General features: G+C 35.1%; 1 protein-coding gene across 4 annotated transcripts in view; it reads right to left on the bottom strand.

Annotated features, from left to right (window-relative positions):
* Window positions 1–25,145, bottom strand: part of FHL5 (four and a half LIM domains 5) — a 52,954-nt gene that overhangs the window by 14,945 nt on the left and 12,864 nt on the right. For 2 of the 4 annotated variants that reach the window (XM_025382577.1, XM_025382576.1), the window contains one exon: window positions 578–677. The exons of the other annotated variants lie outside the window; for them this stretch is intronic. In XM_025382577.1, coding sequence (XP_025238362.1) covers window positions 578–580 — 3 coding nt within the window. In that variant the 5' untranslated portion in view covers window positions 581–677. The remainder of the gene's footprint in view (window positions 1–577; window positions 678–25,145) is intronic. 4 annotated transcript variants of the gene reach the window in all.

Raw genomic sequence — 25,145 nt, 5'->3', positions numbered from 1 at the left:
AACGTCACTTTCATTAATATTTATTTTCGTTTTAGATGTATATAATAGCATCATGAAACATAGCCCCTCAGTGGTTAGGAACTGGCAGTCTACTGCCATTTTGTGAGGCTTTTAGTGTATTATAAAATGAATATATAAAACCACAAAAGGGATTACACCAAATTGATAATATTTCAATTGCTTATTTCAAATGACACTTTAAACATGACAACATCAAAATACCTGTAACTTATTTAGTGATCAGATCAGATGCCTAAATATAAGACAAGATGGTCCTTCTCCCATCCAAGTCCTAATAGGATAATAGGCCTGGATCCACAGAAAATTCCTTACAACATAGACAATATGTCTTAATTTTTTTTTTTTTTTTTGAGATGGAGTCTCGCTCTGTCACCCAGACTGGAGTGCAGTGGTGCGATCTCTGCTCACTGCAAGCTCCGCCTCCCGGGTTCACGCCATTCTCCTGCCTCAGCATCCTGAGTAGCTGGGATTACAGGCGCCCGCCACCGCGCCCGGCTAGTTTTTTTTGTTTTTTTTTTTTTTTTTTTTGGTATTTTTAATAGAGTCGGGGTTTCACCATGATAGCCAGGATGGTCTCTATCTCCTGACCTTGTAATCCGTCCGCCTAGGCCTCCCAAAGTGCTGGGATTACAGGCGTGAGCCACCGCACCCGGCCTCTTAAAAGAAATTCACTTCTTATTCAATTCTGTTTTGTAAAAGCAACATCAGGAAGTTGGGTAGGGTGAGGACAGAATTGGTCTAATATCTCAAAACCTTGTGATTTTACACTTGTAGGACTATACAGTGGGAGGAGGCATTTGGTCCAGGTCAACACTTCTTAAATATTTACTCAGTGATTTGAACTCCCTGCCCCCTCAAGGAGTCTGGATTCTCTTAGCTTAGCCCCTGTCTTAGTAATAGTGAATGTAATTTGAAGTAAGAGAACAAACTGAATGTTTATTCTTTTCTTCTTGGTTAGAAAAAATACACTAAGAAATTCATTCCTCATTTTCATGAAGTCTATCGTTTAACTATTGATCTTTGAATATATCCAAATAGTGTTTCTTAAAAATAGAGGTATTATAACTATATAAAAGATACACATTCTATTAGAACGATATAGAATTCTTAGAGAACCATTATAATAGAAAGGAGAGTGAGGAGAGACCTTTCTAGGAAGACCTTAAGGAAGTTAAGCTGTTGGAAATCTGTTAGGAAGGAAGGAAGATTGGAAGAAAGGAAGGAAGAAAAGAAGGAAGGAAAGAAAGAAGAAAGGAAGGAAAGATCAAACTTTATTGAGGAAGGGAAAAGACAAGTGAGAGAATGGCATAGGAGCTCATTTGAAGTTGGGAAATGTTTAGTCTTGAGAACAAATTTTCACCTGGGTACATTAAGGATGAAGAAGGATCTTGAAACTTGAAAGCTTTTTAAAGTGATTTGAACTTCGAATGCAAGTAGTTCTAACTGGAATGAAGCAGGCAGAACAGGTAAGAGAATGAATTTTTCCAATCTGACCACTTTTTACTATTTTACGCTTTTCTAAACATTATTCTTTACTTTTTCCTCTTCTTTATCACTAACATTAATAGTTTAAAATTCTCAGGGAATAATTCTGTGTCCAGAAGAGCAAGCCAATTAGCTTGTTTTAATCATGCCCTAACAGGTAGAGCTGTAGGAAAGAGGATGAGGACTATGTGATTTTTGTCTCAGGAATCACCACCTGAGGAATAATTTGTCAAAGACATTGGAAAATTTTTGCTTTCAAAGATTAAAAAGTCTTGAGCAAAGCTGTTCTTAATTATGAGCTGTAAGAACTATTAATATAAACAATGTACCCCCAATTGGTTAGCATTCAACTTTTCTAGGTGTGAACTCAGCAGTGCTAGTCATTCACTTGGAATGTATCACTTAGACATTCTTCTCAAACTTCTTTCAAAGTTATTCAGCAACTAACACAACATTTAAGCCCAGAAGTTTTATCTTTGCATATTGGGATTTTAGAAGGTTTATTTAGTGGTACACTGATACGTCAAAGAACATAATGAAGACAAATGAGTAGAAGACAGATGAGTAGTTGAGCAATTCAATGGCATCAATGGACTTGGCTTTGTTTTTCTAGTTCCCTCCTTTAGATTTTAGATTTCTCCCTTAGAAAGATGTAAGTTTGGCTGTGCTGTGTCTCGCCTGTAATCCCAGCGCTTTGGGAGTCCGAGGTGGGCAGATCACCTGAGATTGGGAGTTTAAGACCAGCCTGACCAACATGGAGAAACCCCTGCTCTACTAAAAATATAAAATTAGCCGGGTGTGGTGGCGCAAGCCTGTAATTTCAGCTACTTGGGAGGCTGAGGCAGGAGAATCACTTGAACTCAGGAGGTGAAGGTTGCGGTGAGCCCGGATAGCACCATTGCACTCCAGCCTGGGCAACAAGAGCAAAAACTCCGTCTCAAAAAAAAAAAAAAAAAAAGATGTAAGTTCATTGATAATAGTTTCTGTAGCTGAGAATGTTATTTCTTAGGTGCTATTTTTAAAACCAGAACAATTTTGCGTCAAGTTATATTTTATGGTGAGTTATTGATAAAAAGCCTAATGCTATGAGTAATATATCCACTTAACATTTTTACTATGCTATGCAGAATGAATAGATTCACAAGAAGTGTAGTTGAGAACATTTCACGTGGGAGAGAGGCAAGGACTAGGTGCCATGCCTGGTATCTTTAATATACTATTGTTTGCAAGGCATCACACACCATCTATTTATTAATGCATTTGAAAAACATGTAAAGTACATGTCATTTGCAAAGTAATCTGCTGCAAGTTGTAAAGGATATAAAAATAGATTAGACTCACATACTGTCTGCAGAGAGCTTATGATCTAGGAGGAAGAGTAAGGACATTTCATAAATCACTAAACAAAAGTTAGGAAGTGATGAGAATAAATGAAAGGTTACAAGTTTTATAGCAGTAGTTCTAAACATTGGGTACACATTAGAATTTAAAAAATGTCCAAGGTGCATCCCTGTCTCAGATAAATTAGACTTTTTGGGAGTGCACTAAAAATAAGTATTTTTCCGTTCTCAAGTAGCTCTAATATCCAGCATGGTTGAAAACCACCCCCTTAAAGAAGGAGGAAGGACAATTATTTTCAGCTAGGAAAAATTCAGGAACAACTTGAAGCAGTGGCAACTGAATGACTTTTGTAGCAGATATTATGGATTGGCCTTCCCAAACTTAGTTTTATCCTCTTTCAAGTTGGAGAGATCAAGGAATTAAAAGCATTTCCTGGATCTTCTTACAGTGTGTGTTCAGGATGCAAATTTGTCTCTGCTGCAAACACATGGGAAAATCAGCAGGTGGATATTAAATGAAAGACGTGTTCCTGCTGCTGTTGATGGTGGCAAATCGGCTGGCTGAGATGTGAACAGCTTCTATCCATTCAGAATGCCAGGATTCAGGTTTCCTAACTGGTGTTTTTGCTGGGAGAGACAGTTGTGGTGGTACTCGTGGCAGCAGCAGCAAGTTTATGACCTCTAGATCACCAGCAGAATGGATGTGGAAGTGGGCAAAGGGCAGTCTCTACCACCCTTGGAGTAATTTCAGAAATACTAACCATAATACTTAATACTCCTATATGTTTCCTGAACATATAGGCTGAGTCCTCTGTCAACTGCTCTATGTGGATCTTTTTAAAAATCTTTGCAATGATCCCCTGAGGAGGTCTATTATTATTATGCTCATTTGATGGATGAGCAAACCAAAACTTAGGAGGCCAAGATCACTTGGCTGATAAAAATGCTAGGTCTAGGGTGCAAGTCTACAACTTTTAGAAACTGAAGCCGAGGATCTTAGCCAGTGTAAACCTGTCCTTTCCTTGAGATGTGGAGAAGGGCATTTAGATGCAGCAACAGAATTGGGAAGGGCACTGACACTTGTATATGTGAGGCATGCATGGAAAACAGTAAGTACCGTATTCTAAATGGCTTGCAGAGCATGAGAGGGTAAATATTGGAAGACAAATTTGAAAAGGAAGACTAGAGCAAGATCATCAATGGCTTAAGTTTCATGCTAGTTTTGAACTTTTTTCCATAGAAAAAATATAATCATTGATGATTTAGAACAGGTAAGTGCCATGTTTTGAGCTGAGACTTATGAGAATTAATTTAGAAACAGTGATAGAAGGGATTAAAGGTAGATATACCATAAACAGGAAAACTAATTCGAAACTCATTGTTCAATATGTGGTCTAATCAACAAATATTATGCCTTCTGTACAAAATGTGCTGTTTTTTGTGTTGGGGGGGGGGATATGGAGAATCAATGAGCTATTTACCTTAAGGGAAAATTCATTAAATAAACAAATCATAAGAATAAAATTATTAATCAATTTACATGAACAAGTAATTATATATAATATATAATGTTAAACATGTATGTACACATTAAATTATATATTGGCATATATTATATATATAAAGAGAGAGTTGTAGAGACTGTGAGATCAAGTGATAGAAGAATACAACCATGTATGAAGTCTTGGAATTCTGAGAAGCCAAAGACTGAGTCTTGTTTAAAGGGTGAGAATGACATTGGAAATGAGGAAGGGATGGAAGCATTTGGGGTATTCATGTTGGAGGTAATGATGGCCTGATTTAGAAAAGAGTATTGAGATCATGTGCAAGATGCAGTAGGACTTAAAAAGTGAATGCATTTGGGAGGCAGAGAGAGTAGTTCTGAAATTTCATATACAGTTCCTGGTAGAATTAGTATGCCACATGGGGGTACACAAAGAGAAACTAGTTGGAAGACAAGATGAACTCAGGTTTAGTTATATTGAATTTGAGGAACTAAACTAGATAGCCATCAAGCTGTATGTCCAAAATATTAGGCATCGAAATGTGTTAGATTAAGAAGTTTAGACTATTTTCCTGGGTGAGCTAATTAGTAGTTGAGGAGCTGCAATGGTAACTGAAGTTATGAGACTGAATGAGACCATCAAATAAACCCTAGTATAGAAAAGCGAAAACAGATAAAATACAAACTCATGGATAAATGCATGTTATGTGATGGGAAAGAGATGAAGCAGATGTAGTGAATGTCACAGTGTTTTGAAAGACAAAAGAAATGAGAACTTCAAGAAGAGAATATATGTTAATAACAATTAAGGAAAGTGTCAACAAGGAGGTAAATGATGCCTTCAAGAGAATAGTTTGGAGACACTAAATTGTCTGATGTCAGATTTCAGAGTTAAAACGTGAGTGAGGAGATGCTTATTGCTGACAGCTTAGAAAACTGCATGTTCAAAAACACATGCCTAAGGAATAAAAAACAAACAAAATAAAATGTGTTGCTGAACTGGCAAGAAAGTACGGGAAAATCTCAGAGGCTAAAAATAAGAAGAAAGCAGGAAACTAGAAAGGTTAACACTCTCTAAAGGAGCCATCTGTCCTGAGGATGTCTTCTGAGCCATGATGACCTTGTTATCCAAGTATTTACAGCCTGGACTTATACTAACCGTAAGGTCTAAAACTCGTAGCTTTTAGTTTAAAAGGCTTAGTTTAAAATGGAACACAAGAAAATCCTCTATGAAAGAATGTCGCATCATCCTAGGCCTAAAAAAATTCATACGTATAAATTTTCATTAAACATGAATTCACAGTTAAAGTATTTAAAATAAGAATAAGCAATGAAAACAAGCAGTATAAGTAAAAATCCAGCAAAGAAAATAATTGATCTCCAACAAAACAATTTAACATGAGAAATAACAGATATAAAATGGAAAATAATTATGTTTAACATATTTAAAGACATAACAGAGGGCATTATCTAGAAAAATTCAGGAGAATAAAAATGACTAGGCAGACTTGCAAGAGAACTGATAGAAATAATAGCAATAAAAATGTATCATTAAAATTAAAACTTAGATTAAGTTGTGGATTAAAATCAGTTGAAGGGAAAATTAATAAACTTGGAGATAGAACTAAAGATATACTATATAATGAAGAAAGAAAAAGAGATAGAAAATATATCAGTTAAAAAAAAAGTAGAAGATAGAGTAAAAGGATTTGACCTAAGTCTTTACAGAATTTCAAAAGAAGATAATAGAGAAAATGAGAAATACGCAAAGGTTGCAGATAGAATTGACTTTCCAAGAATTAATGACATAAATGTATAGATGCAGAAAGTAAAACAAATTTCAGGCATCATAAAAACAAACATATCATAATAAAGATGCCATACTCTAGAAACAAAGATGATCTTAAAGACATTCAAAGAGAGAAAAAAATCTAAAACACCAACAATTAGATATGAAGACAACTTCTAAACAGCAACAATAGAAACCAGAAGGAACTGAACTAATACTAAGAGAAAATAAGTAAACCCTATACCTGTATACTCAGTGAAGCTGAATTTAAAGAATAGGATGACATAAAAACATATTTAAGTTGACAAAAGCTATGTTTACTACCAAAAAACCCTCACTGAAGGTAATTCTAAAGAACGTGGTTTGAAAAAAAGAAAGAAGAAAGGAAACTCTCTAAAGGAAGGTTTAGGAAAATGGAAGACCAAGAGAAAGAATAAGGAGCAAAGACCTTGACTAACATGCAGTTACATAAAAATAAACATTGACTGTATGAAACAGCAATAATAATTTGTGGGGTTCAAAAACACATAGTAGTACCAATGTACTGGGGAAAATAGAATTTAAGTGAGGAAAGAGTTGATTGTTAACCCTTGTATTGTTGGAAAAGAATACATTAACTGAGTTACATTAAGATTAAGTATTTCTTATGTTAAAATTTTAATCATAAGCCCATAGATTTGTTAAATTTTAATGGAAAACTCTAAACATAGAAATAGAAATAAGTAAAACAAAATTATTTCATAGAAAGTAGATAGGAAAAAGAAAAATAGAAAACTGAGACATCACAAAAGAAGAAGATACATGATACATTTTAAACCCGAATCAAACCAAATGGAGTGGTTAAACTTTCTTGGTTGAAAACCAAAATATTCCAAAGATGATCCAAAAGTAACTACCTACATCTGCAACCAATCTGAGTTCAAATCCCAACAAATTCTTGTCAGCTTCAGTCAAAGATTTGATGAAAGGGAAATACAGTTTTCTTTAATACCATTTGAAACAGAGGTCAGCCTAATTTAATATTTTTGTTAACTGCAACTCAGCACAACACTTGACAGAAACTAAAAGTTCTTCCCCTTGACCTAGCCATGTGACAAGAAAGGAGTGCATCCTCTGGGGGTAAAACAAAACAAAACAAAACAAAACAAAAATTGTACATGTGTATTTTGTTCCAATGTTTGGTAGGCAAAAAATTATAAGATATCTCAAGAAGTAAATATATACATTTTTTTAAATTCTAATATTTATTTGATCCTTTTCCAGTTCTTTCATTTTTCTGCTGAAATCATTTATACATTCTCTCATTATGTTCATTTCCTTCCAAATATTTAACATAAGTATAATAAAGTCCCTATGGGGTCTTATGTTTAAAAATATTTGTAGTAGAGAATTCAATGGATAAGATTATCAGCAGATCAAAAAAAGCAAAAGTAAAAATCAGCAACTTTGAAATGAAACAAACTAATGCATAAAGAGAAAATTCACTAAATGAAGATAGTAGAAATTTTTCCCCAAATAAAATTGGTGAAAGACTTCCATTCCAATAATGGTACTCTGTATAATTCAAACCATGAGGCAGCTGTGAACCACCAGAGAAGCTAGAAAAAATATATACTTAAAAAATGTACCTTGGAGGCATCATATAATTAATATCACAGTGAAGAATTAATAGGCAATGTCCAAAAGAAAGAGAAAAACATAGATGAGCTTGATAATTGGCTTTCCACAGAAGAACATGTACATTCAGGAAGATAAAATGAATAGTATGAGAAGCTGTATGGCACTTCTCACAGCCTTGAAAGGATAAGGGGACATAGATTGAGGTCTGTGGACCTTCAATGTAGCAGGCCTGGTAAGCTTATCATTGTGTAGGTGAGATTTCTATGCCCTTGGAGTAAGGCAAATTAGAAGTAAACTAGTATTTCAGAGACTGAAGCCCAGCTTTGAATTACCTCAGTTTCTAAAATTTTATTAAGATAATCCTGGAATTCTGATATCCCTAGGTGAACACCAGAGTAAACACACATCCTGTCTGAAGGAAGAAAACATCATACTAGGCCTCAATTACTTCTACACCAATGTCTAGCACTAAACAAAAATGACCATGTTAAAAAGAAGACAAGGGAACATAAAAAATAGAAACATACACGCAGGAAACCATAGATTTTGGAGTTATAAGACAGAATATAAAACTATTCTTAATATGTTCAAGGAGGTAAAATAAGGAGCAAAAATGTACAGAGAATTAAAAACAATGAAAAAGAATGAAGTGTAAATTATAGTACAGAAATATACAATGATTGAAATTAGGGACATAACAGGAAATTTTAGAAAAGATTGGGTGAAATGAAAAAGATAAAATAGAAAATAAAATTAAGCATGATGATAAAAGGTATGAAAGGTATAATTTAAAAAGTAAGAAACATAGGTGATAGAATGAGAATGATAAAAGAGAAAAATATACAAGTTGTATTTGGAGAAATAATGGCCAGTCTTCCAAAACTGATAAAATACATGTCCCAAAGTTTAAAAACCAAGAAACCATGAACCTTAACTGACCTGAAAAACACACTTGGACACATCAGGGTACAACTACTAAAAATCAAAGACAAATAACATATCAAAAATAGATGATAAAGTATTACTTTCAGATTAACAACAAATTGAGAAGATACTTACTTCTTCTAGACAATGGAGAGATATATGCAAATTGCTGAAAAAAATTAGCAACCAACCTAGAAGTCTATGCCCAGGTAAAAGGTCTTTTGACAATTCAGGTAAAAGCATTTTCAGGCCATCAGAAACTAAATTTATTGATCATCCAGCCACGTTAAAATAAATACCAAAGAGTGTTCTTTGGGCAAAAGTACACATTGGAGCTCACACGTGCAGAAAAGAGTAGGGAAAAAAATGAAAATTGTAAACATGTAGACGAATCTATGTAAAACTGACTATGTAGAACTACCCTATGTCAAAGAATTAGAAAATTTAGGTAAAATGGAAAAATCTAAAATAAATAAAACTATTAAAATTGATACAAGAAGAAATAAAAAATTATGACAACTATTAGATAAAATGAATTTGTAATTAAAAGCCTACATACAGAGTGAAATAAAGCCAAAGTGGCTTCACCAGTGAATTTGCCAAGCTTTAAAGAAGAAATAACAGCCATCTCATACAAACTAAATCAAATAAGTACAAACAGAGAACATGCTGTGGTTAATTTTGAACTCATTAACACTTTGGTATCAAAATCTAAAATCAGTATGAGAAAGGAAAATTTTAGGTCCATAATACTTCTGGCAATAAATACAAAACCCAACCCCAAATAACAAGCAACGAAATCCAGTGATATATGATGAGATTTGTATATTGTGATCAAGTTGATTTCATTTTAGGAATGCCAAGTTCAGTTTAAAATTCAAGAGAATCACTGTGTTTCAATAATTTTATCAAGAAAAGGGACAGCTGTGAAATTACCTCAGCAGCTGCAGAAAAGGCATTTGATAAAATCTTCAATTTATGATTAAAAACTCTTAGCAAACTAAAAATAAAAGAAACTTCTTCCATGTGGTTTAAAAAAACCTATAGCAAACATTATACTTAATGGTACATGTTGATAACTTTTACTCAGATTATGAACAGGAAAAGAATATCCACAATCACCACTTCTATTCAGCTTTATACTGGAAGCCACAGATTTTGCAGTAAGGTGAGGGAAAAAAAGTGCAAGAGTTAAAAGGAAACAAACTCACTATTTGCTGATGATCTAATTGTGGAGAAAATCCAAAAAATTCTATAATACCTGATTAGAATTTACAAGTTAGTTATTAGAGTTGCTCAATAAAATGTCTATATATAAAAATCAATTTTATTCCTAGCAGTAACAAAGTGAAATGAAAAAAGTCATTTGTGATATCATTTAAATTCCCTGAAACACCTTGCTATAAACCTAATAGGAATGTATGAGATCTCTACATAGAAAACTATAAAACTTTGAAGGAATAGACAGAAAACCAAAATAAATACATGGAAGGATAATACCATGCTTTTAGACTTGAAGACTTACTATTGTGAAGGTATTATTTCCCCTTCAATTGCCCTATAGATGCAAAATAAAATTCTATCAGGAGGCCGGGCGCGGTGGCTCAAGCCTGTAATCCCAGCACTTTGGGAGGCCGAGACGGGCGGATCACGAGGTCAGGAGATCGAGACCATCCTGGTTAACACGGTGAAACCCCGTCTCTACTAAAAAATACAAAAAACTAGCCGGCCGGGGTGGCGGACGCCTGTAGTCCCAGCTACTCGGGAGGCGGAGGCAGGAGAATGGCCTGAACCCGGGAGGCGGAGCTTTCAGTGAGCTGAGATCCGGCCACTGCACTCCAGCCTGGGTGACAGCGCGAGACTCCGTCTCAAAAACAAACAAACAAAAATTCTATCAGGTTATTTTTGTTACAAGCTAATTCCATAATTTATAAAGAAATGCAGAGGGCCAGGAATAGTGTAATCACATTTGAACAAGAACAAGATTGGAAGACTTGCTAAGTCAGATATGAAGACATTATAAAGCTACTATAGGGGATGGTATTGTATAAACACAGGATTAAATACTTAGATCACCAGAACAGAATAGAGAGCTCAAAAGCGAATCTATACATATATAACACACGACCTAAGGAACAGTGAGGGATAACAAATAATAGGAATGGTCTTTTTAGTAAATGGTGTTGGGTCAATTGTATTTGTTTCCATATGAAAAAGAGTGAAACTAGATTACTACTTCACATGACATATAAAGATTTTTTCCAGGTGAACCATAGATCTGTTAGGACAAAGCAATAATCCTTTGAGAATATAAGAGAATGTCATTATAAACTTGTAATCTGAAAGGTTTCAGAAAGAAGCCAGAAAATGTGCTGGCCATGTAGAGAAAATGTAATACACTAGGCTAAATTAAACTTAAGAACTTCTGTTTCTCAAAAAACACAAATAAGAGTAAAGAGAGAGCCAGAGTCAAAGAAGGTATTGCAATTCATTAATTAACAAAGAAGTCATATCCAAAACATGTGAAGAAGTCCAACAAATCAATAAGAAGAAAAATGGACCACCCAATAAAAGTACAAAAGACTTGAACAGATACACAGAGGATGATAACCAGCTGATTAATAAACATGACAATATTCTCAACCTCATTAACAACCACTGAAATATAATTTAGCAAGTTCCTTAATACAAAATCAATATCAAAATATCAGCAAAATTCCTACACATCAGAAATACAATGTTAAAAACATATAACGTTCAAAAACAATGGAAATTGTACTTGTCTTAAATATAACAAGATGTGTCTAAAACCTTAATATAGTGGAATAATTTGTTGTAAATGATATAAGAACTTGTCATCATTAAGGCAGTCTAGTATTGAAACAGGATAAACCAAAGACCAATGGAGGAGAATAGAGAATCAAATCAGATCTATGCATATATGAAAATGTGATATATCAAAAATGGTATTGGTTATTTACATGGGAAAAAATAAATTGAGTCCATACCTCATACCATACTCAAAACAGTTCCATCATGAATATGAAAGGCAACCTTTAAAATATGGAAGTAAATTTCTATGATCTTATGATCATATGTTAGGAAAAATATTTTTAAAACCATGAAAAAGACAAACCGTAAATGAAAAGGTTGATAATTTTTTCAAAATTGCTCATTAAGAGACACTTTTTAAAGACTGAAAAGACAAGCCACAATATGACAGATGATATTTGCTACACAAGTAACTGAGAGAGAGTTAGAATACAAAATACATAAAACATTCCTATGAATCAGTAAGTAAATTAAAAACAAGCTAATGGAGATCATTTTTCCATTAGCTTGTTTTTAATTCACTTATTGTGAGCAAATATGTTCTTTTGTAAATGGAAAATATTTATTTTAAAGAAAGCACAACCTACTTTTAATCAGTGAAATTTAAATTGATCTGTTCAACAAACCAAAATAAAATGCATTTATACTCACAAAATATGAAAAAAATGCTGACAATATCAAATGTTGGCGAGGATAAAGAAGTAACGGGAGGCCAGGTGCGGTGGGCTGATGCCTGTAATCCCAGCACTTAGGAGGCTGAGGCAGGTGGATCACCTGAGGTCAGCACCAGCCTGACCAACATGGTGAAACACCATATCTACTAAAAATTCAAAATTAGCCGGGTGTGGTGGCACATGCCTGTAATCCCAGCTACTTGGGAGGCTGAGGCGGGAGAATCTCTTGAACCTGGGAGGCGGAGGTTGCAGTGAGCCGAGATTGTGTCATCAAACTCTAGCCTGGGCAATAGAGGGACACTCTGTCTCAGGAAAAAAAAAAAAAAGTAACGGGAGCTCTTACACGTTGAAAATAAGAATGCAAAATGAATAGATAAAATCACTTTGAAAAACAATTTTTCATTTTATTGTAAAATTGAACATATACCTGTCACGTAACTCATCAATTTCACCCCTAAGTGTGTAAATTTGAGAGAAACGTTCAGGGATGATGTGGAACAATGCTCACAGTGACATAGTTTATACTAGCCATCCAAAAAAGTCTGAATGTCCATCAAGGGAAAAATGGATAAACAAATAGATATATGGTCACACAACACATTGTCATATGGCCACAAAAACAGATGACTTACAGGTATCTTCCTCAACGCAGAAGAACTTTACAACATTGAGTAAACAAGCAAGTTGTAGAGAGTAAATATACCAGAATGACATTTATATAAAGTTTAGAACAGCCAAAATTTATTATTAGGAATTATAAATATGTGCTGTTAAAGTTATTTTTAAAAAGCATAATGATGATTAACACAAAATTCAGGATGCAATATAAGATTATCTAATTTTCATAGTTATAAAAATGGATTGGGATGTTACACAGGGGGTTTCAAATATAAAGGAGATGTTTTGTTAAGCAAATTTGTTATTTCTTACAGTTTGTGTATATATTATGAATATTTTTTTCTATATAAGGAGACTTCAAAAAGTTAATAGAAATGGAATTAAGAGATAAAAAGTAAAAATATAAATTTTATTTCTCAACATAAGCTCCATCAAGTTTGACACTTTTGTAAGTGATGATATCAGCCATATAATCCATTCCTAAAGAACTGAGGGTCCTGGGAATTTAACCATGTCAATGTCTTTTTACATCATTAACTGAAGAAAAATAGGTGCCCTTGAAAGTCTTTTTTAAGATTAGGAAACAAAAAGAAGTCAGAAGGAGCCAAGTCAGGACCATAAGATGGATGCCTAATAATTTTCCATAGAAACTCTCACAAAATTGCTCTTGTTTGGTGAGAGAAATGAGCAGGGGCATTGTGAAGAATTCTCCGGTGAAGCTTTCTTATGCGTTTTTCAGCTAAAGCTTTGGCTAACTTTCTCCAAACACTCTGATAATAAGCAGATGTTATTGTTCTTTGGCCCTCCAGAAAGCCAACAAGCAAAATGCCCTGAGCATCCCAAAAAGCTGTTGCCATGACCTTTGCTCATGAATGTTCTCCTTTTGCTTTGACTGGACCACTTCTGTCTCTTGGAGGCCATTCCTTTGATTGTGCTTTGTCTTCAGGATCAGACTGGCAAAGCCATGTTTCATCTCTTGTTACAATTCTTCAAATAAATGCTTCAAGATCTTGATCTCACTTGTCTAAAATTTCCATTGAAAGCTCTACTCTTGTCTGCAGCTGGTCTGTGCAATAGTTTTGGCACCCAAGTGGAAAGTTTGCTCATCTTATGTTTTTTAGTCAGAATTGTGTAAGCTGACCCAATTGAGATGTTTATGGTGTTGGCTATTGTTTCTGCTGTTAATTATCAGTCCTCTCCAATTAGGGCACAAAGGATTAATTTTTTCCTTGCAAATTTATGTGGTCTGCTGCTGCAGGCTTCATCTTTAACATTATCTCATCCCTTCTTAAGGCAATTTATCCATTTGTAAACTGCTAATTTCTTTGGGGGCACTGTCCCTATTATCTTTCCATAAAGTATACATTATTCCACCTTTCTTCCTCCCAAGTTTCACTGTAAATTTGATGTTTGCTCATTCTTCAATTTTAGGAGAATTTATGTTGCTCTGATAGAGACTCCTCAAACTGATGTCTTATCCTTCTTGATGCCTCAAATTAGATCCTTTTCAGACATGCTATAACAAATTAGTATGAGTTTATTTTGGTGTAAAAAATTTTTAAACACATGCTTAGTTTTTAAATAATATGTATTTTCCATGAACTGTTTGAAGTCCTCTCATAGATTCAATGTTTTTTAAAAAATGAGTGGATCATGAATAAGTAATAGTATGTATTAAGCCAGCCTTTATATTTCTACATCCGTTTTGATTATTTTTAATAAAACAGGAAAGGGCCGGCCGGTTGCGGTGGCTCAAGCCTGTAATCTCAGCACTTTGGGAGGCCGAGACGGGCGGATCATGAGGTCAGGAGATCGAGACCATCCTGGCTAACACAGTGAAACCCCGTCTCTACTAAAAAATACGAAAAACCAGCCGGGCGCGGTGGCGGACACCTGTAGTCCCGGCTACTCGGGAGGCTGAGGCAGGAGAATGGCGCAAACCCGGGAGGCGGAGCTTACAGTGAGCTGAGATCCGGCCACTGCACTCCAGCCTGGGCGACAGCGCGAGACTCCGTCTTAAAAAACAAAACAAAACAAAACAAAAAAACAGGAAAGGGCTTTGTGTGCTGATAGTGGTTATGGAAGTTGTGCTCACAGAGAGCTGGAATGCTTGTGGACTGAGCAGACGAGTGAATTGTGAGGAAGACCATTGTACATGCAAGAGAGGGAAGAGAAAGACAATAAATTTCTCTCCTTTTTTCCCTTCTTCCCTCTCCCCTCTCATTTCTCTTCCCTTTCTCAATACTCAGCTACCATGGAAATGTGCAAAACAAGAATATGTTTCCAATAAGCACAAGTTTCAGTTAACACAGCATTGTGCAAATAAATATATTACTTATATGTGCCTTATTACTTTCCTGCTATAGATTACATGTTTTTAAAGAGGACTTTTACTTTCTTATGGTAAAGTTGAAGTGCACTAGGATATAATTACAGTCTTCTGTTGATGTGTTTTTGAGGAATTTTATTTTTTGTGCTATAATTTGAGGGAGTTGAATTATCATATATTCTTATTCTAAATACCAATTATAAGTTACTACATTGATTTGATTGCAGCTTTTTGTTCCCCATGGAGATAGGTAACACCATATAAAATAATCACATTGATATGTGTCTTAAAATGAGGATATACAGTAGGGGATTTTTAAGATTACTTTTTTCTCTAATATATGATCTGTAAATTTTACTAAATAAATGCAAATAACACCATAATTATTACTTTTGCATATAAGCAACAGTGCACTGCCCTTTAATGTAAAGTCTGGTGGGCTTTGTGGTTTAATTTTCATCTGGTTATTCAAAGTAGTTTTACCTGTATAAATATATCTATGCTCATCTGGGATTGCTGCATGGCTATCCCAATTGCCCATTCAGGTCTTTATTTGATTCTGTAAAGTAGAATTTCCTTTAGGGAAGAACTTGGAATAATTTAAATTTAAATGGTGTAAAGAATATTAAAATACTCTTGGGAAGGGCTAATGCAAACTGTTGAAGTCTTTGAAACTTGTGTGATTGAAATGAAAAACTTGAATAGAGACAGAAACTGGATGAAGAATCTAAGTTTAATCTACAATTAACTGGATTACCTGTGGTCATTTTCTTGTTCAGGATTTTAATCATTTGAATCATTGCTCTTAAGGGCAAGAGATGACTGATGGGCAGTCAGCAGGATTTTTGAAGGCTGATTGAGCAAGGTATACTGCTCTATTCTCTATAAAGGATTGTAGAAACCATCTGCAGTGCATAGTTATACAATACACCTAGTCTCCTAAGGCAAATGTTTCAATGTTTCATTCTCTTTTCCTCCTTATACACCCCACACATTTATGGGTTACCACATTCTATTGATTCTACCTCAGAAGCATTATTTAAATATTAGTTTAGGCTTTCCTCACATATCTGGTGGACCATATTGGCTTACATTGAACTGAAAATATTACATATTTCTTTATGTAGAGGTACTAAGCACATGTCTATTACGTGACTTTGTTCTCTAACGATAATTAAATCTAAACTCAACTATTTAGCATAGAGATCTTTGACTATCTTCTCATTTCTACTTGTCTCACTATCTCCAGCCCTTTCCCAGCCCCTGACTTTCCAACACACACACACACACACACACACACACACACACACACACATCCCACCTGTGCTTCAGCCACTTCCAGTGACTCCCTATTCTTCAGATACACTCTGTTCCGTTATGCCTTTCAGTTGTCACACATGACTTTTCTTCTATTTCTAATTCTCTTCTCTTTGCTCCCCATCTGCCTGATCCATCCAACCTGATGATTATCCTCATCGGTCAAGGTCCAGTGAAAAATCCTTCTCTCTATAGCATTTTCAGATATTTCAGGGCAGAGTGGTTGTTCTCATTAGTTCATATTTATGTCTATCTTTCTTTTGCCACATTTTGTAACAGTTGTTTTGTCCTATGTGTGTCTTTCTCCCACCACTATTAGCTCCTCAAGGCTAAGGATGCTGCTTACTTTATCTCTGTATCTCAGGAGGCATAGCACGATCTCAGTAAATGTTTTAGGACTGAATAATTGAACAAATGGAAACTTCTTGTTCTCTAAGAACTTGGAATCCAAAACAAGCACTAATGAAAACACATATGCAAAGAGAATTCTATCAATAGAAGAAAGGATAAAAACTTAAGTATAAAACAGTTAAGAATTTGCATGTTATATATTCACTTGAATTGTGAATTAATTCCTATATGTTATATGTATGGCAAGTATGTCAAAGGACTGAGCATAATGGCTAGGGAACAAAAGTTAAAGCCCTAAGGGCCTGCCACGGCAGGGAGAGTTTTTACTTTTTCTGTGGGGGTGACTGAAGAAGTCAGCCTTTGATATTCAATTGCCCTTTGAATATCAGCCAAGGAAGATATCAAAGAAACAGCAAAAGTAGGTGGTTAATCTGTTGACAAGATTAAAGGATTTTTCTCTAAACTCGGGGCACCAATGAGCTTCCACTAACAGTTTAAACTGTTCGATCAGATACTTCAATTCTCTGTTGGGAGCTGCATGAGCCTTTCTGGGTCTATGCATAAAACTTTGGAGACTGCCATATTGTGTCACGACTGCAAAGTCATTGTCCATTGATATTTATGATGTCAAATGAAATGTTGGTGCAATGAGGGAATAAATTTGAGAAAATTTAGGGGAGTTAAAGGAGTTATATGAGAAAAACAAATCCTCCACATTTATTATTAGTCTGTGTAAACTAGGCCAGATAGGATACGTGCACATTCTATAGTAGAAAAATTTGAAATTCACATATTTTAAAACTATGAAAAAGTTAGAATAATTAGTAAATAAATTCTACTTTTTGGATTTCTTTTTCTTTTCTTCGCTTGGTTCTGAGGATCAAGTTGAACAGATCTGTGTGTACTTCCTTATTTGGTTTTTGCTTGAAACCAAAGACATACATACTAAGAAGAGCATTGGGTTAAAAATCAAAAGCTACAGATTCTTGTGCTGGTGGTTTTAGCCCTAGCATATAGTTTGTCCACAGTTAAGAAAGCCATGTAACTTTTCTGGCCCTTTCTTTAACTCTGAAATGAGAACTATATTAGCTGCTTATGATCCCATTCAAGGATCAAGTAAGATGTAAGAATGGAAAAGTCATGGGTAAGTCGGTTGTAGGTATACTTGGCTTGATGGAAAATGTGCAATTAAATTATAACTGTAATTTGCATTTTGAAGAAGGAGGCTGTTTCCATTCCCCCTCCCAAATGCTACTTTAAAAAAACTCAACAAACAATCTTAAAAATAACTTAAGCCATAACTTCAGGCCATCAATCAAAAATAACCTAAAACAAGCATCATAGAATTGTGGTGGAATGTTTGATATTAGTCTCTAGGGACATATTTGCAAGCACAGTTTGTTGGAAGCTGAATGTCTTGTGTGGAATGGTTGAACACAAATTCTCCAGAGAGCTGATGAGTTACTCTCCCATGAAACAAAACAGCTGACTAGAGCTTTCCATTTGGCTAATTTGTTCTGTGGATATTAACCAAGAAAGAAAAGTGCTTCATATGGTTTTCTTGGAGAGTTTACATTTAGAATCATGTAATTATGGCAGCTGTTACTGAAATAGAACTAAAATACAGTTCATAATAGCATATAATAATATTTTATCAAACATTCTTTAAGAAATAAAAAAGAAGGGCTTTTTAAAACTACACAGGTTTAGTATCACCCTTTTTGTCCTCTCTGGGATATAAGAAAATTTTCAAGACTATAAGAGTATTGCCTTTGAAGATAAAATTAGATTATCTAGGACTCTGTCTATCCAGAGCCTAACCTTCTGCTTTTAAATCTATCATTAGTCTTGCTTCTGCAATGTTAATTCCAAAGAAACTGCAACCATTTCAGCAGACCTAAGTCTTCCCTTCTACTCCCTTCAAACTTGCTCTGTTATGCATTTTAAAGGTGTTCTGGAAGAGCAGATATAGTTTCTAGGTTGCCGCAGAGTCTCCTCAAAGGCTTGTTTGAGGATCTGATTTAGTGACAAAGCTTAGGATAGATAAGGAGAAAAACTAAAAAGATGATTTATCTAAAAGTATTTAGCATAGGCTCAGCACATGGTTGGGACAGGGTATTTCTTGTACATGAATCCTCAAATCAACACTGTTTCCTGGAGATTGAGTCTGTAGATGGATGCTATAGATCTAATATAAATCAGCAAGTATTCCCCTCCACCTCTTTATGCTCCTTGGAAAATTCGACAAGTATTTGATAATATTTTTTAAGACGATTAATTGTGCCAGGGTTTTTAAAAAATGTTTTATTTTCATTTGCTTTTTTGGAGATCACCTTCATTATCCTCTGAATTCTGGTAGCTGTTTTCAGCAGTGCAGAGTGGGCCCCTCATTGATTCACCTACTTAACATTGTTTCTACCAGCTTTCACTTGCCATTTGATGGGGAAGTGCTTCCCCTTGCATCAGATGGCAAGTGCAAGCTTATCTAGTAAGAAGTATAATCTGCCATTGCAGAAACTAAGTCTCCTGAGGAAGGACCAAAGCTGTAACACGGGCACCATCTGTAACAAACATTGCTGAGCTGAATAACTCCCACAGGGTCAGGTATTTAGGTAGCAGAAGATAACATAAACATTTTGCCATGGTCTGAAAGAGTGTGTTTTATCAGAAAGAAAGAACAATGGCTTTTGCATCTTTCATTTTCCATTCATGTGTTTAATATCATGATTTATGAAAAGATTGTAAATTGGTTACCATGAAGCCAAGATGGCTATTTTATTTTCCTAGAAATTACAAATTTTAATTTCTGTCAATGAGTGATGAGAAAAATAAATCCTTACTCAATTAAGTCACCTTAAATGGAGGACACATATATTGAATTTAATTCAATGGCTTCAGGGAAGGTTCAGTTAATAACCTGGGTCCAGGAATTTAGAGGAACTCTGCAGAGTGCTCCAATCACCACAGCTAGTCAGTTCATCTTGACCCTATATAATCTTGAAAAACTAAGAGTATATACTCCCTATAATATAGGAGAATCAAAAAATTATTTTCTATGATTTTCTTTAAAACAAATATGTTTTCAAATATAAGCAATAAACAGTGTCTCTTCTAGTAGTACATGGATAGTGTTGGAAACTGTCCAATAAAATGAAGAGTATACTTTATTGGGAAGGTGGCCAATACAAAATGATAGATGGGGTTATATATTCCTTATCTAATAGAGCCTATAAAGCAGTTTAAAAAAATCTGTGATTTACCTAGATAGCAACTCCAGTTAAACAAATTAGTTAGGAAGAGCTTTCAGCTATTCAACTAAGAGCAATAAATAAGATTTCAAAATCAATCACATAATTCTTTTCTGAGATTATGTCAAGACTAACCATATAATATATTGGTTTTCATTTATCCTGGCATTAATGTGTATTATAGATTCTGTTGGTTTATGACCTCCTTAAAATGCATAAAACATAGTGATAAAAGGAGAGTTCATTTCTGGGTCTTTTAAAAGAACAGCCTGTCAACATGTTCTGTTCCACTTCTGGCTTAAACCTTTTTCAAGTCTGAGGTTCATAAGGGCACATTTATAAGTTGTATTATTATGACATGGTTAATGAAAGCCCTTTGTGTTTCTTTAGATACTTAAAAGTAATATAATATAAATGTTCTAATATAAATGTTCTGGAGCTTGTTGTATCCCTTCTAACTGAAATGGAAACTCATTGAGAGCAACCATTATGTCTTACTCGTTTCTATACTTCAATTAGAGCCAAGCAGTAGCCATCATATACTGGGTGATCTCTGAAAAGGTCTTGGATAAAACTGATGATAATTTGTAAAGGATTTCTACTTAAGTGAAAGTGATGATGGCTCAAGGCCAAGAAAACATGCTGCAGCACGAGGTAGAACTTTCTTTTTGGAGACATCATTATGACTCCATAGTAAATACAAGCAGTCTAGGTAAGGGTGTGGTAAGCATCCTTTCCTTGATTTATAAGGAGAAGTCTCCAGATACATTCAGTTTCTTTTCCTCTGAAATGGTGGGCCAGGTTGAAGGATACAAGTATCCTATCTCTTTGCAAGTCTACCAGCAGTTTTACTGGTGGGTGCCTCTTTAAACCTTTTTATTCTGTTTTCAGAAATAGTGGTCCCTGGAGACTTCAGACTCTTAGTGAGTCTGCAGAAGGCTGGGGAGAGAAGGGTTAGACTTTGATAACAGGAGCCCTCTCTGTCCTTTCACAGACCTGGGGAGGCCTCAACCCCAGAAACTTCTGTAGAGCCCAGCAGCCTGTCACTAAGAGTTTGTTATAAAGCATAATGTATCCTTTGTCATATACATGAAGTTTCAAACTTACCTGCCAATTCTTAATTACCAGTTGACAATTTTCATGACTTTTGGGGGATGGGTCACAGTAACAGTTTATAAAACCACTCCATTATTAGCATTATATTAGGCATTATGACAATATCAAAATACACACATGGTACACGGCAAAATCATGACATTTATAATCTACCTTGCAAGGTCAAATGTTGGAAATTATATCCACAGATGGTACCTTAGAGAGAATTAGATAGTACATATTGAAATGTTTTTAAAACTATTGTGAATTATACAAATGTCAACATTATTGACGAAATGTATAGGAAATAATGATAACTAGAATATACAAAAATATATTATTAAAATTGTTGTGTGTATAATTTGTTATCATAATGGTACTGTAACATTTGGTACTGATCAATACCAAACATGGCTTCCCATCAACTGATACTGAAAGTAAAAATACCAAGAGTCATTCTTGAAGAAAGTCTATGAAACAGTATGATAAAGAGACAATTAAGGAAGGTAGCAAGATTTATTTTTTCATCATACAGAATTTGTACCTTTGGAATTTTGTACCAAATGCATGAGTTGCCTATTTCAAATACTAAATAAAATCTTCATAAGAAGACTGAACTTATTCCACTTGAGTCTCCTGTTCTTTATCATAGAATGCAAGAACTAGAAGAAATATGTTAGTTTCAAGTCCTCATTTTACAGATTTGAAAACTAAGTTCCAAAGAAAGTACTAATACATTCAGTCTCTCGTTTCAGAAAAAATAGAAAAAATGAAATATATCTACAAAATGAAATTTTGTAAATAGTAGAAAATACTCACATAACTAATCCAAATCAATTTTTTTTTTTTTTTTTTTTTTGAGACAGGGTCTCACTCTGTGGCTGAGGCTGGAGTGCAGTGGCGCAATCTCGGCTGACTGCAACCTCCGTCTCCCAGGTTCAAGCAATTCTTGTGTTTCAGCCTCCAGAGTAGCTGGGACTACAGGTGCATGCCACTATACCTGGCTTAATTTTGTATTTTTTATAGAGATGGGGTTTCGACATGTTGGCCAGGCTAGTCTCAAACTCCTGACCTCAAGTAATTCTACCACCTCGGCCTCCCAAAGTGCTGGGATTACAGGCGTGAGCCACTGAGCCTGGTGCCAAATCAGTTTTAACAAGCTGCTTTTTAGACTAGATTGCCGGTTTGCAATGATTGACTTAATTAGGACCACGTTGTTAACAGAAGTAAAAGAGAAGATCAGCTAAAATTAGATGTCAGTTTAGTGATTCATTTAAAGACAACTTACATTTATCATTTTGGTTATTTTGTACAATTTGTCTCTCAGCTTTGCTCTTTATGTCCTTGTTTTTTTAAGAAGAAAAAAAATTAACTTCTACCTTGCAATAAATTAATTGTGCAACCAATGAGTCTTTTCTGTAATAGTTTACTAAAAATCAAATCTCAATCATTGGAATAAGAATAACGAGAAGTAAGGAGGAAGAGGAAAGGAGGGGAAGAGCAGAGAGGAGAATTGTAGGAAAACTCAGAAAAAAGAAATCCCTCATTGGTATGGTGTAAGGTATTTACAGAAAAAGACTCTTAATGCTGTAGTCATTTTGCTATACTTCCTCCCTATAAAAGCATACTTCTGATCCACGTCCATTTTCACAGAACCACTAACAGCTGGGAGGGATTTTTGAAATTCTCTAGTTTCATTTACTATTCTAATCTAACAAATGAGAAAAACTGAATTCACAGAGGCGAATTGACTTTTTTTTTTTTTTTAAAGAAAAAGCTGACAAACTACTTAGTAAAAAAACCTCAACAAGAATTCAGGTTTCCAGGCTTCTCACAGAGTCATTTGTTTTGCTTTTCCATATAGAAGTTGGTAAAAAGCTTGTTTAAAATGATAGCTCTAGATAGGCTGTAATTTTTCAAAACATAGAAAAAGATGAAAACTTTCTCTCCTTATTTGCATCTATCCTTCTAAGTTTTAATTGTTGACCAGATAATAGCCTCATAAGCATGAATAGAGAGGTTCATTCCATGCCTAAAACCAAGCTGCTGCTAGCTGTACAAAATGAAACAGCTATCTTCCAAAGGCAGTACAAATCCCCTGTAACATTCAGGGCAACTCAAGTTATTATTGGATTACTGTAAAAGTTGGAAAGATAAGCCCAAAATCATATTTGGCTTTATTTTCTGCATTCTCATCTGATAAAATGAGATTAGTGATGTGTGTACATGTGTGGTGTATGTGTATGTGAGTATTTGTGAGAAGGTATGCTGTGGGGGATGGGTGTGTGTGTGTATGTATTTGTGAGAATTTGTACTGTGTGTATATGTGTGGGGGGGGGATGTTTGAGACGGGGTTGAGGGGTGGAGGTTGATGTTAACTAGTTTTTCCAGTATCTATAAATGAAGCAAAATAATCTGCCTCTTGCCAGAATGTGATTTTAAAAGGTACAAGGTAAAGCTGTATCCTGTGCTTTGGTGATAGCACTAATCAATAATTACAAGCTATTCTTTTGACAGTTTAAAATGTGTTGATGATGTTGGTGGTGGGGGTTGGCCATTTGATGTTTAAAGCCAGCTTTAATTTAATTTAATTTTTATCTGTTCTCCCTCTCAGAGATTTAGGCAAAGTTGATTCTCAGCATCCATCAAAGGAAAATGATTATAGCCAAAATACTTGGAGCTTTCACTTAGCAGTTGTATGTTTGAGGCTTTGGAAGCACAACATGTTGATCTCAGGTTTTTATGCTAATTCTTTATATAAGGAAAGGGGAAAAATCTGTTACCATTTCCTTGGAAACTAAACTGTTCACAGTATTAGTAGCTAAATATTGGTTACAATTTAATGTTAATTTTCATCCTAAACATCACACGTAATATGTGAATTCTTAAGGCATGCCAATGCATCACACAAAGTAGAGACCTTTCCTGCCTGTTTAGAGTTGTGTCCGTGGCACCTACAAGAAAGCCTGGCACAAATATGTGCTGAATGAATGTAGAAAGGAAGAAGTCAGATGTTTAGTTCTAGAATCCTGTCTGTCTTTTTCACTTTAAACCCTATGGTATCAAACAGCTCCCTGAATATATATACTTTAGTTCTGTAGGTTTCATAAAAAGCTCTTGAGGGCCAACTCTGGGCCATCCATGGTGCTTGGCAGTAAAGTAAAGGTCTTTACCTATGAAAAGCCTATGCGATGGCCTGGGAGAGAGACATTCTTTTACTCCATCTCTACTCCAGTAAAGACATCTCTTTACTCCATCATTGTACAAGATAAGGACCTGGCTGCATGTTCGTATGGTTCTTGGTACTTTACCACCTGCAGTATGCTTTATCTCTGGCTAATTGTGTTTCCTGTTCAACAGAAAAGACAGGGAAGATACTATGCTTGCCAGCAGACTCCTGGTGTCTAGTTTATTACCAGCATATGCTGAAGGCTCAGTAAATATTTGCAGATGGAAGAGACTGAAAGAAGAATGAGAGAGGTCCTGGGGGAAAGTGTGAAGGTATGCACAGAGTATTCTGGGTATTTTAGGAAGTTTCTGGAAAACTTCAGGTAAAGCTTCTTTTAGAGCTGTGCCTTGAAGGTTGAGTTAAAGGCAGTCTCTAAGACAAAGTAGGAGGAGGTTCCTAAGCTGAGGGCCGTCCGCACAGTTGTGGAGGTGATGACGGAGCATGATCAGGGGAGTGGTCTGCAAGCTCACAATCACCACTAGAACAGGAGGGTGGTATCCATACTTGGATAACAAAAAGGTCACATATAAAAACTAGTTCTTTTTACATGTCAGAGCTTTAAAAACTTAACTACACATTGCTATGGATTTATTTGGCCGTTTTCTTTTTGGCCAACTAAAGACCATACTGAAAAGGTAGATCTATGACATATTCTATTAACTAAAAGTCTTGGCATTTCAACAATTTTCACTGACATACTAAATTTAAAACAGATCAAGAATTTTTTTTGAGTGGAACATCGTAACAGAGAACTTCTCATTCCCCCTGG

Source organism: Theropithecus gelada, chromosome 4 (genome assembly GCF_003255815.1).
Source record: "Theropithecus gelada isolate Dixy chromosome 4, Tgel_1.0, whole genome shotgun sequence".
Taxonomy (NCBI): domain Eukaryota; kingdom Metazoa; phylum Chordata; class Mammalia; order Primates; family Cercopithecidae; genus Theropithecus; species Theropithecus gelada.
This window is presented reverse-complemented; position numbering and strand designations above follow the sequence as displayed.